At 44.4% G+C, this 13,148-nt stretch overlaps 1 protein-coding gene across 2 annotated transcripts; it reads left to right on the forward strand.

Annotated features, from left to right (window-relative positions):
* The first annotated feature begins 925 nt into the window (after nt 1-925).
* Nucleotides 926-2,584, forward strand: LOC124677460 (aspartyl protease family protein At5g10770-like). 2 transcript variants are annotated; one of them, XM_047213444.1, is made up of 3 exons: nt 926-1,119; nt 1,414-1,970; nt 2,050-2,584. In XM_047213444.1, exons 1-3 carry the CDS (start codon nt 988-990, stop codon nt 2,531-2,533), a joined length of 1,173 nt encoding a protein of 390 aa, XP_047069400.1. In that variant the 5' UTR covers nt 926-987; the 3' UTR covers nt 2,534-2,584. The 2 variants fall into 2 exon arrangements, with proteins under 2 accessions (XP_047069400.1, XP_047069401.1); XM_047213445.1 differs by having other exon boundaries at nt 1,417-1,970.
* Nucleotides 2,585-13,148: the final 10,564 nt, after the last annotated feature.

Raw genomic sequence — 13,148 nt, forward strand, 5'->3', positions numbered from 1 at the left:
GCATGTATTCATTCTATTAACGTTGTTGACTCAAGTTTCCTTTGACTTGTTGTTCGTACAATACTCTCCTTTAGTCTAACTGCATAGCTTGATCTTACTAGTTTAACGTTGTAGCTATGTTTTCCTTTTCCAGGGATGACCATCAAATTTTTATGGACTATGTAATTATTATATTATACTAGCTCTGTTCATAAAAGGATATCACAAATTTGTCTAAATTTAGATGTATTAGATTATATGCTCCTATTTTAATAAACAATTCAGAAAAATAGAAAATATATTTTAAAAATCTGAATTTTTTCTATAATGAGCTAAACATATGTTCTAATAGCATGCCAAAAATCTCGTAGAAAAAATATATGTATTGGTATCGACAAAAAAACAAATCTGATTGTTGCAAACAACAAATCCAAATGCTCCGCAACATCATTTTTTGTTATTTTTGCATAGACCACCAAACATGCATTTCTCAGCACAAACTTGGGAAAGGATTACCGTACCTCACGCGTGGCCTGGCCCGACGTCTATATATTAGAAGGACTTGAGAGGCTGATGAGAGCACCCGTCTAACACTTAGCAGCTAGCAGCCTAGCAATATGGCTACTGCTGTCGTTGTCCCGTTATTGGTCCTGCTGCTTCTCTTCTGTAGCTGTGCCACTCTCATTGTGGATGCAGCTGGAGCAGACGAGCTGAATTACAATGTGGTGGCTACTAGCTCGTTCAAGGCAAAGGCCGTCTGCGAAGGCCCCAGGGGTAAAATTGCATAACATACTATGTTTCTTTTTGAGTTATTTCATTAACTAATTATGAGTCTTACACCATGTAGTGAATAGTACATCCGCCGGCTTTACCAACGGGGTGCCGGTGACTCGTCCTCATGGCCCGTGCTCTGCAGCGGCGGCGGCGGCGGCGGGGACAGGGAGCAGTGAGCCCTCCTTGGTCGACGCGCTCCAATGGGACCAACAGCGCGCGAGCTACGTCCAGCGGATGCTCTCCGTGTCTGTCAATGCCTCCATGCCACCTAAGCTCCCGCCAAAGTCGCCAACAGATAAAAGCAAGTTGAAGGTGGCCAGCACTGACCCCGTATCAGAATTTCACCCTGGCACTCCGAAGAAGAAGGTACTGTACTACTTACAAATTAGAGCGAGCGTGCAGCTAGCTACGGCCCAGTTCTTTTGGCGGCTTCTCGGAGAAGCTGCTTAATTTTCGAGACTTCTAGAATAGTTAAGGCTAAACTAATTTGGAAGCCTCACAAAATTTTGTCATCGGCTTCCCCACGAAGCTGGGGGAAGGCCGGAAGGGCAGCTTCTCGAAGAAGCCACCAAAAGAACTGGGCCGACATTTGCTACGGCCGTCCAATTATTAACTGGTATACTTACTACTTGACTCTTTTAACTCGATACCAACTCGAAGAAGAACAAGTCGTCGCAGCTCAGCATTGATCCAGCAGCGACTGACGACGGCGGCAGCGCCGGTGAACAGACGATGGTGCTTGACACGGCTAGCGTCTTCCCGTGGCTGCAGTGTGCTCCCTGTCCGGTGCCTCCGTGCCACCCTCAGGCGGACACCCTGTACGACCCCGCCCTATCATCCACCTCCGGCACCTTCTCCTGCAACTCCTCCGCCTGCAGGCAGCTCGGACCCTTCGCTAATGGCTGCGCCAATAACCAGTGCCAGTACCGCGTCCGGTACCCTGACGGGTCTACCACCATGGGAACCTACGTCTCCGACGTGATGACGCTAACCCCCACACGGGTGATCAGCAAGTTCCAGTTCGGGTGCAGCCACTTCGCGCAGGGCCGCTCCATCAACACCCTGACCGTCGGGACCATGGGGCTCGGCAGCGGTTCCGAGTCGCTGGTGTCCCAGGGGAAAGGCTCCTACGGGAACGCCTTCTCCTACTGCATCCCTCCAACGGCAAGCACCACCGGCTTCTTCCTTCTGGGCGTGCCCCCTGCATCCTCATCCAGGTATTTATTTTTAGTGCCTCCAATCCTCCTACAGTACTATAATACGGAGTAATTAACTCTCTTTTATCGACAAAAAAAGGTACGTGGTGACTCCCATGGTCAAGGGCAAGCTCAACCCGGCGCTCTACGTCGTGCGCCTCCAGGCCATCACCGTCGCCGGGCAGCAGCTCAGCGTGCCGCCCACAATCTTCGCCGCCGGCTCGGTCATGGACTCCCGCGCGCCCATCACGCGCCTCCCACCCACTGCCTACCAGGCGCTGCGCTCCGCCTTCAGGAGCAGGATGACCATGTACCGCGCGGCGCCTCCCAAGGAGCACCTCGACACCTGCTACGACTTCACGGGAGTCAGCAGCATCAGGCTGCCAAAGATCGCGCTCGTGTTCGACCGGAACGCCGCCGTGGAGCTGGATCCGTCCGGGATCCTCTTCGACGGCTGCCTGGCCTTCACCTCCACCAGTGACGACCGCGACACCGGGATCATCGGCAACGTCCAGCAGCGTACAATCGAGGTGGTTTATGACGTCGGTGGCGGAGCCATGGCATTCCGCCGTGCCGCGTGCTAGCCATCCAGCTGCCCGATGTCAATACAGACCGACCATCATTTTTAATTGGCCCTACGAACTACGATGAAGGCCCGTATATACACAAAATTTCCATCGCCTAAATAAACCGGTCGTATTACTATCTTAAGCTGATTGTGAAATGAAGCTACCGAGTAAATTATGTGGACTATTCCAAAAAGAAACTCTACTTTTTGGGCCATATAATTCTTAGTGTGGCATGCTAGCTGCGATGGTCAAATTAATAGTGTTTTGAGTGTGGCCATCTAGCTTAGGCTGGTCCGCTGGTCAAATATTGTAAACTATGCTTGAATTAATACAGAACTTCCTGTTATATATAAGTCGATCTCTAGACTTTCGACAGGACACGTAGGGTAAAGTTAGAGCAATTCCAATAGTATAGCTAATTTTGGCTATAACAAGATGTCATATCATTTGTAGTGATCATATAGCTAACATGTACAATAGTTAGCTATAAGAATGTAGTACTTTACTAATATATGGTCCACCTTTCACTCTCACAAGGTGCCTAGTGCAAGAGCTGGCTATTGCATAGTAGCCCACCTCCCTTCTCTCTCTCCTCTTCTCTCTCCTCCAACTCATCTAAAATATATTATTTAATGTCTTATAGTCACCTGACTGGACTCTATTGTACTTGCTCTTATGGACATGCGGTTTGCACGTTCACATGGCATGGCACTTCCGACAAACAGTTGTTGCCGAAACAGGTACACATAAGACCATGGACAGATTCCGGGCGTGCTTCTTCTGGGAAGACGTGGAGGAAAAGCGAAAGTATCACATGTGTAAAATAGCGTGTTATGGTTAACGTGTTGTGTTGTACAAGTCTTGGTTAAGGTATCTCCGATCTCTCCGTGTATAGTTTGGAGACTTTACGTGAGAACCAGAAACCAATCTAATCTCTGTATTGTCGGTGCTGTTGCACCTATATTAACATGCAAGGCGACCCGAGACAAAGGGCAACGCTTAAACCCTAGTTACAGTTTTGATATGGTATCAGAGCCTTCTTCTTCCTAAAACACATCTACACACAGATCTTGATCCATGGCGGCATCATCGAGCTCCCTCGCCGGCAACTCTCTCAGCCGCGACGTGACGGAGAAGCTCACGCCTGATAATTTCCTGGTATGGAAAGTTGTAGTCCTACCTGCAGTTCGTGGTGCTCGTTTGTTCGGGTACCTTGATGGATCAATCAAAGCACCGGCGGAGAAGATCACCGTCGAGAAGCTCGTTGATGGGAAGACACTAAAGAAAGAGGAGGAGAACGCCCTCTATACGGCGTGGATAGAAAAGGACCAGCAAGTTCTGGCCTACCTCCTCAATTCAATCTCTCGCGAAGTGCTGATTCAACTCGCTGAACACCAGACAGCGCATGAAACCTGGAAGGCGATCCAGATGATGTTCGCCTCGCAATCCCGCGCATGCGTCCAGAATCTTCGTCGATAGCTGAACGACCTGAAAAAGAGGGAGATGAGCGCAGCGCTATATATCGGAAAATTGAAGGCAATTGTTGATGAGTTAGCCATGGCCGGGAAGAAGCTGGATGATGATATCATCGACGCAGTCGTGCATGGACTGGATGCGGAGTATAATCCGCTCGTAGAGGCAATCAATGCCCGAGTCACCTCCACCGGGATCACCCTAAGTGAGGTCTATTCCATGCTTCTATCATCTGAAGCTCGGATTGCTTCACAGAACGAAGATAATGGGGCTGGTTTCTCTGCTAACCTTGCCTCTCGTGGCGGCGGCAATGGTGGTTCCGGCCATCGTGGTGGATATGGAGGAAACCGTGGAGGATACGGATCCGATAACAATCGGGGTGGCTATAACAACTACAACCACTACAATAATCGTGGTGGGTATCAAGGTTATGGAGGCGGTCGTACTGGACAGCAAGGGGGTCGTGGAAACTACAATGGTGGAGGAGATAACTCACAGCAGCAGCAAGGCAATCGCGGCCCTCGCTATAATGGTCTGCCATGTCAAATCTGCAGCAAACCCGGTCACCCTGCCTACAAGTGCTTCAAGAGATTCAACCGCAACTTTGTCACGCCAGAGCCACAAGCCAATGCAGCAACTACAGGTTCCCATGGGGTAGATCCCCATTGGTATATTGATACGGGCGCTACTGATCACATCACGGGAGAGCTTGAGAAACTAGCTGTCCGTGACCGCTACAATGGCAATGAACAAGTCCACACGGCGAGTGGACAAGGTATGGCGATACAACATATTGGTCATGCAACTTTTCATACTCCTGATCGTCCTATCCATCTTAAAAATGTCTTGCATGTTCCTCAAGCCACTAAAAGCCTAGTTTCTGCATCCAAACTTGTCTCTGATAATGATTCATATGTTGAGATTCACCCTCGTTTCTTTGCTATTATGGATCAAGCTTCGGGGAGAATACTTCTTCAAGGCGCGAGTAGGAATGGTCTCTATCCTCTTCATGATGCGTCTCCACCAAATACCAAGCAAGTTCTTAGTACAAGTGCTTCATCTGCTCGGTGGCATGCGCGCCTTGGTCATCCCTCCTCAGTTATAGTTCAGCAAATCCTTAGTAGCAATAAAATTCCGTGTTCTAGTAAACATGATGAGTCAGTTTGTGATGCGTGTCAAAAGGGCAAGATGCATCAATTGCCCTATCCTAAGTCTACTAGTGTTTCTAGTGCTCCCTTGGAGCTTATTTTTTCCGATGTTTGGGGTCCTGCCCCTGTTTCTGTTGGTCGCTATAAGTACTATGTGAGTTTTATTGATGATTTTAGCAAATTTACATGGATTTATTTGCTTAAGCAGAAGTCTGATGTGTTTCAGAAATTTCGAGAGTTTCAACAACATGTGGAACATCTCTTTGATAGGAAAATTCTTGCCCTACAATCTGACTGGGGTCGTGAGTACCAAAAGTTGAGTTCCTTTTTCTCCCGCATTGGAATTTCTCACCATGTGTCCTGCCCCTATGCTCACCAAAAAAATGGTTCTGCAGAGCGCAAACACCGTCATATTGTTGAGGTTGGCCTCTGTCTCCTAGCTCATGCATCAATGCCGCTAAAATATTGGGATGAAGCTTTTCTCACCACTGTCTATCTCATTAATCGCCTACCTAGTAGAGTTCTGCAACATAAAACACCTACTGAGCTCCTGTTTAAAACATCACCAGACTACTCTTTTCTTCGCTCCTTTGGTTGTGCAGTCTGGCCGAATCTTCGCCCCTATAATCAACACAAACTTCAGTTTCGTTCCAAGCAGTGTGCTTTTCTGGGTTATAGTGGTCTTCATAAGGGTTACAAATGTCTCGATATCTCTACTGGGCGCTTATACATCTCTCGTGATGTCACCTTTGATGAGTCCGTGTTTCCCTTTGCTCAGTTACATCCCAATGCCGGAGCCCTACTTAAAGCCGAACTTTTTCTTCTCCCTTATGTTTTACGGAATCCCTCAATGTTGGATCAGGACAATGAATTGCGGAATGATCATATGTCTGTTTCTGCTAATTTTTCTCTTGAAGATAGTGTGCAGGAGGTTTCTGATGCAGGGAATCATGGTGGCAATCCCGATACTGATTCAGCTGATCATTCCCTGGCGCGTCAGACCACATCTGGATCGGGCTCTGTGCCCTCGTCGCCCGCACCGCACGATCCCGCGTCGCCATCTGCGAACGTCTCTCCGCACCAACCACGTGGAGCTTCCTCCACCGCTCCTTCGGCCGGGACCGGTTCTCTGTCCGTGCCTGATGACCCACAAGTATAGGGGATCGCAACAGTCTTCGCGGGAAGTAAAACCCAATTTATTGATTCGACACAAGGGGAGACAAAGAATACTTGAAAGCCTTAACAGCGGAGTTGTCAATTCAGCTGCACCTGGAAACGGACTTGCTCGCAAGAGTTTATCGATAGTAATGAGTTTTATAGCGAGTAGCGGTAGTAAAATAACGAGCAGCGAGTAACGAGAGACAGCGAGTAGTGATTATAGTAAACGAGCGAGGATTAAAATACGTAGGCACGGGGACGGATAACGGGCGTTGCATGGATGAGAGAAACTCATGTAACGATCAAGCGGGGGCATTTGCGGATAATAATAAAACGGTATCCAAGTACTAATCAATCAATAGGCATGTGTTCCATATATAGTCGTACGTGCTCGCAATGAGAAACTTGCACAACATCTTTTGTCCTACCAGCCGGTGGCAGCCGGGCCTCTAGGGAAACTACTTGGATATTAAGGTACTCCTTTTAATAGAGTACCGGAGCAAAGCATTAACACTCCGTGAACACATGTGATCCTCACGTCACTACCATTCCCTCCGGTTGTCCCGATTTCGTCACTTCGGGGCCATTGGTTCCGGACAGCAACATGTGTATACAACTTGCGGGTAAGACCATAAACAATGAATATCATGATGAAACAATAACATGTTCAGATCTGAGATCATGGCACTCGGGCCCTAGTGACAAGCATTAAGCATAACAAGTTGCAACAATATCATAAAAGTAACATCTACGGATACTAGGCACTATGCCCTAACAATCTTATGACTATTACATGACCAATCTCATCCAATCCCTACCATCCCCTTAAGCCTACAGCGGGGGAATTACTCACACATGGATGGGGGAAACATGGCTGGTCGATGGAGAGGCGTCGGTGGTGATGATGGCGATGATCTCCTCCAATTCCCCGTCCCGGCGGAGTCCCAGAACGGAGAGTTCTGGCTCCCGAGACGGAGTTTCGCGATGTGGCGGCGTTCTGGAGGGTTTCTGGCGACTTCGACTTCCCCCCGTGCGTTTTTAGGTCGAGGCCGATATATAGTCCGAAGGAGGGCGTCGGAGGCCGGCCGAGGGGGCCACACCATAGGGCCGCGCGGGTCCCCCCTAGGCCGCGCCGCCTTATGGTGTGGGGCCCTCGGGCCTCCACTTGATTTGTCCTTCTGGCTCCGTCAGTATTGCGGGAAAATAGGGCCTTCTGTCAAAATCCCGAGGTTTTTCTCCGAAAGTTGGATTTACGCACAAAAACGAGACACCAGAACAGTTCTGCTGAAAACAGCGTTAGTCCGTGTTAGTTGCATCCAAAATACACAAATTAGAGGCAAAACAATAGCAAAAGTGTTCGGGAAAGTAGATACGTTTTGGACGTATCAACTCCCCCCAAGATTAGCTTATTGCTTGTCCTCAAGCAATTCAGTTAACAACTGAGCGATAAAAGAACTTTCACGAACACATTTGTTCATATGATGTATATATTCTCATCATATGGCTAATACTTAAGCAGTTCATAATAAGATACATGCAAATAAGATCATCTAACAGACTATGTCAATCATGAAGAGGTACCAACAATTAATAATAAGCATCATGAATCATGTATATAAGCGAGGATTGCAATGTTCATAAGAGAGTATGATAAAGTGGTATCTCGCTTGCTCGTATTTGATCGGCAAAACATAAATGCCCGGGCACCTCCGAAGTTCATAGAAAGACTAGAAATAGTGATTGTCAAAGATAAAAGCATCAAAGTTATACCACAATCAATCATATTTTGAGACAAGCATATTACACTAAGAATGACAGTTGTGCTCTCAAGAAAGTGCTCAAAGAAAGGATGGAGACACAACATAAAAGTAAAAGATTGACCCTTCGCGAGAGGGAAGCGGGGATTAACATGCGCTAGAGCTTTTCATTTGTAAAGCAGGAGTAAAATTATTTTGAGAGGTGTTTGTTGTTGTCAACGAATGGTAATGGGTACACCAACTACCTCGCCAACCGGACTTTCAAGAGCGGCTCCCATGAATTATTTGCATTTTTATGTGGTACTCCTTCCAACCTTTCTTACACAAACCATGGCTAACCGAATCCTCGGGTGCCTCGCCAACAATCACATACCATGAAGGAGTGCCTTTTTAGTTTAGTTTTATTATGATGATGACACTCCCCCAACCTTTGCTTACACAAGCCATGGCTAACCGAATCCTTCGGGTGCCGTCCAACAATCACAAACCATGGAGGAGTATCTATTTAAGTTAATTAATTCGGGACTGGGAATCCCATTGCCAGCTCTTTTTGCAAAATTATTGGATAAGCGGATGTTCCACTAGTCCATATGAAAGTCCGTCAAGAGTAAATGACAAGGTTGAAAGCTAAACACCACATACTTCCTCATGAGCTATGAAACATAAACACGAATTGAGAAGCATTTTGAAGGTTTTAAAGGTAGCGCATGAGAATTTACTTGGAATGGTTTGAAATGCCATGCATAGGTATTTATGGTGGACACTTTGGAACAACTTGGTTTTCAGGTGTTTGGAAGCACGAGCAGCGTTCCCGCTCAGTACAAGTGAAGGCTAGCAAAAGACTAGGGAGCGACAAATCAAAAGAGCAATAACTGTCATAATCATGCTTGCGGCAAAATAAATTAACTGAGGCATAAAAGTGATACAAGAACTCTGAAGCAATGTAAATCATCGAGGCTTAATTGACTTTTGTTCAGTCATATGCATGCGTGAGCATGTGCCAAGTCGATATAAATGAATTATTCAGAGGAGGATACCACAATGCCATACTTACTTATGAATAAAACAATGCAAACAAACATCCATAACATGCTACTCATATTAATAGATTGGAGCTAACATGAGAGATCATGAACTACTAGACTTTCTCAAATAACATATACCTCACATGAACCAACTAAGCATGCTCACATGGATGAGTATATGTACAAAAATGAAAACAAATAGAGTTCATACCAGCCTCTCACCACAATCGGATTGTCGTAGATCGTCATTATTGCCTTTTCACTTGTGTAGCTTGGATAATATGAAATGAAAACCACGCTCCAGCCACCGAAGACCATTGAACTCATAATGAAATTTACAAACCAAAGAAGAACAGCAAATATTTTTGGTGTTTTCGAATTTGAGAACAAGAACAAAAGAAAACAAGCAAACAAAGCAAAATCTTTTTGGGTTTTCTTATAGCAAACTAGCAATAGCAACTAAAGCGAAACAAATGCAAGAAACTAAAGTAAACAAGTGATGAAGAGAAACAACAGAAATATTTTTGGTCTTTTTGTGTTTTAGGAAAGAAACAAAACAAGAACAAGAAATAGCAAATTAAAAGAAACACAGAAAAGCGAGATGGCAGAAATCTGCCAAAACCTGACAGCAGTAGAGAAATCGATTTTTACAAAAATCTTACGTTGCTCAGCTCGAAAAGTGTTCAACTAATGAAATTTAGATAACAACCTGGGGAGCCTGCACAAAAATTGGCAGCTCAAAATAACGTTCTGGCTGTGCGCACGAATATTTCTAGTAACAGTCCAGAATCTGTTTTCAGGCAGCACTTCCCCAAATATCATCTCCCTCTCATTAGAAAACCACTCAAAGAGACTAAACAAGTATGTACAAGTATCCAGCAACCATAATATGCAAAGAATGAGTGATGCCGGTATACCTCCTCCCAAGCTTAGGCTTTTGGCCTAAGTGGAGTTCAATCCCATCGAGGGTCTGGGTTCCACGCCGGTGGATCATACATGGAGTAGTCATAATAAGGTACCGATGCAGAAGAAAAGCGTGGAGGCTCCTCATGCCCAACGTGTTGATGCGAAGAGCTTGCTGCATCTGATGACGAGTCGAGGTGTTCCTCGACCTCATCCGTGTTATCTCTTGCACGATGGCTTCCTCCCTCTATGTATGCATTAACTGCACTTTTCGTGACTGACCAATCCTCCCTGGAATCAAGGTTAAACAGAGAAGGTGCAGGCAATCCTACTAATTTTTCAACTTTCTTAGTCATTGTCCAAGATTTCTTGTAAAATGTTATTCTGTAAGACAGGTTTCTCAAATTAGACGAATCAGAAACAAATTCATGCTTAATCATGGAGGCTATGTCAAGTTTCTCTATAGGGAGCTGAATATCAAGACGGTGAGGTTCTACATTATGCATAGCTAATAAGCGAGAGGCGATGAGACCTCCACAAATTCATCCCTTCTCACGGTTAGTAGCAAGTCTGTTGGCTATCAAAGCTCCCAAGTTATAAGTCCTATTACCTTGTAATGCAGCAGTTAGAAAGGCTAGATCCTGGATAGATACTTTACTACCATTCTTTCTTGCTAGAACGCACTTGGTAATGAAATAAGCAAAGTAACGAATAGCTGGGAAATGAATGCTACTGATTTTACCACCATCCTCCGAGAAACTTCTTCCATGACAAATCATCTTGAAGAGGTCCAAGAACTCTTGCGGCGATCCCTTTATCTTCTCGCATGATCCCCACTGCGGCACTCTGATTGCTGCACAAAAATCATTGAATGGCAAGTTGACAGTTTTATTATAAATTTTGTACTGAACCATGGGATTAGATCGTGACCAATTGAATTTAAAATCCTGCACTACTGACATAGTCAATTTTACATATTGGCATGGTTCCCCATCAACAAAATCATCCAACCCTGCACTAGAGATTAAACTTTGAACGTCCTGCAAGATCCCTGCACTTCTCATGAAATCCACGCACGGATAGTAAGTGGGATATACTCCTTCTTCTCGGTGAACTCTCATGACTTGTTGCACCTCCAACTCATGTTGCTTGAGTTGGTGCCTACCTCCTTCCATTTTCTGAAATTTTTCAACAAACAATATAAAACTTGATTTGGTGACATATAATTGAGGGAAACTACCATAGGAACTTGCTAGAGTACTAATCATGCATCAAAACTAGTTTCTACCACTTAGAACAAGCATGCAAGCTCACTAAACATGTTACCTACAGCAGCAAAATATTCAAGATATACTCCACCAAATAAAATTCTACTTGGATAATCGAAGGAGTCACATACCGAAGAGCAAATGTGCCAAATTTCAGACAGAAATTTGGGCTGAGCAAAGAGATCGAGAAATCTGGAGTTCTTGAGCAAAAACACGAGTGAGAGGAAGCTGGTTCGAGTTTTTTCGGGAGAGAGAAGATGCTGGGAGAAAGAGATGAAATAGTGGGCAAGGAGGGGCCCACACCACAGGGTGGCGCGCCCACCTCCTTGGCCGCGCCGGCTGGTGGTGTGGCACCTCGTGGTGCCCCACAGGTCATCCTCTCGGTGCTCCCAGGTGCCTCTTCGAAAAATAGGACCAACGGTATAATTTTTGTGAATTTTTGAGAACTTTGAAAAATGCACATTTCTGGGTATTAAGTTTATTATTACTGGCCAGGAATTTTTTTGAAATCTCCAATTAACTAAGGAACTTTGCAAATTAAAATTGCTACAGCAACTAGAGCAAGTGGAGGAAGAAAGAGATGTTGTTTACCTCCTCTATGCATATAAAAAGTATTTGTTAACAAGGTTGATCAAGTCTTGCCACCAAATAAATTTTACATAGCATAAGAAGAAATAAACCTCAAATCAATCATGTTACCTTGAATTGTATTGATATGGATCCAATCACAAGAGTTTGATATTCTTCTTTGGGCTCATATATAGGACAATCGATAGTTCCAACTTTGATAGTTCTCACATTAGAAATAGTATTAACTCCGCATGCTTTTTCAATCCTCTTGGGGAAATAGACAGTGTGCTCCTTATCATCAACATTGAAATTAACCTTTCCTTTATTGCAATCAATAACAGCCCCTGCGGTGTTAAGAAAAGGTCTCCCAAGAATAATAGACATATTATCATCTTCAGGCATTTCCAACACAACAAAATCAGTTAATATCAAGCAGTTATTAGTAACTTGAACAGGAACATCCTCACATATACCAACAGGAATAGCGAGTAGATTTATCAGCCATTTGCAAAGATATATCAAGTAGGTATCAACTTATCTAAGTAAAGTCTCTTATAAAGAGAAAAAGGCATAACACTAACACCGGCTCCCAAGTCACATAGAGCAGTTTTAACATAATTATTCTTAATAGAACAAGGAATAGTAGGTATACCTGGGTCGCCCAACTTCTTTGGAACTTTGCCATTGAAAGAGTAATTAGCAAGCATAGTGGAAATTTCCTCATTGGGGATTTTCCTTTTGTTAGTAACAATATCTTTCATATACTTTGAATAAGGAGGCAATTTAATAGCATCAGCCAAAGGGATTTGCAAGAATAAAGGTTTCATCCAATCACAAAATTTATTATAGTGTTCTTCTTCCTTTGATTTTAGTTTCTTAGCAGGAAAAGGCATTTGCTTTTGAACCCATGGTTCCCTTTCATTACCATGTTTCTCAGCAATAAAATCTTCTTTAGTGTACTTTTTATTTTTAGCATGCTTTTCAGGTTCTTCTTCAACCTCTTCTTTATCAGGAGTATCATTCTTATCATTATCTTTATCATGTTCATTACCACTTTCAGTTTCAAGCATCGAAATAGAAATACTATTAGGATCATTAACAGAGTTCGAGAGGATTCTACAACATTCTTATGTTTCTTTTTCTTTTTCTTAGATGGAGCACTAGTTTTAATTCGTTGAGAATCTTGTTCAACTCTTTTGGGATGTCCCTCGGGATATAGAGGATCCCGAGTAGAAACACCACCTCTAGTTGTTACTTCATAAGCATGTTTTTCTTTAGCATTATTTCCCAACAAGTCATTTTGCACTTTAGTGAGTTGATCAATTTGA

Source organism: Lolium rigidum, chromosome 7 (genome assembly GCF_022539505.1).
Source record: "Lolium rigidum isolate FL_2022 chromosome 7, APGP_CSIRO_Lrig_0.1, whole genome shotgun sequence".
NCBI classification, from domain to species: domain Eukaryota; kingdom Viridiplantae; phylum Streptophyta; class Magnoliopsida; order Poales; family Poaceae; genus Lolium; species Lolium rigidum.

What these genes read in the sequence shown, in the direction of transcription:
- LOC124677460 (XM_047213444.1), top strand. Translation starts at nt 988, where the DNA reads ATGCTCTCCGTGTCTGTCAATGCCTCCATGCCACCTAAGCTCCCGCCA. An exon ending in CTGGCACTCCGAAGAAGAAG is followed by an intron (nt 1,120 to 1,413) that starts GTACTGTACTAC and finishes ACCAACTCGAAG; the next exon opens with AAGAACAAGTCGTCGCAGCT. An exon ending in CCCCCTGCATCCTCATCCAG is followed by an intron (nt 1,971 to 2,049) that starts GTATTTATTTTT and finishes CGACAAAAAAAG; the next exon opens with GTACGTGGTGACTCCCATGG.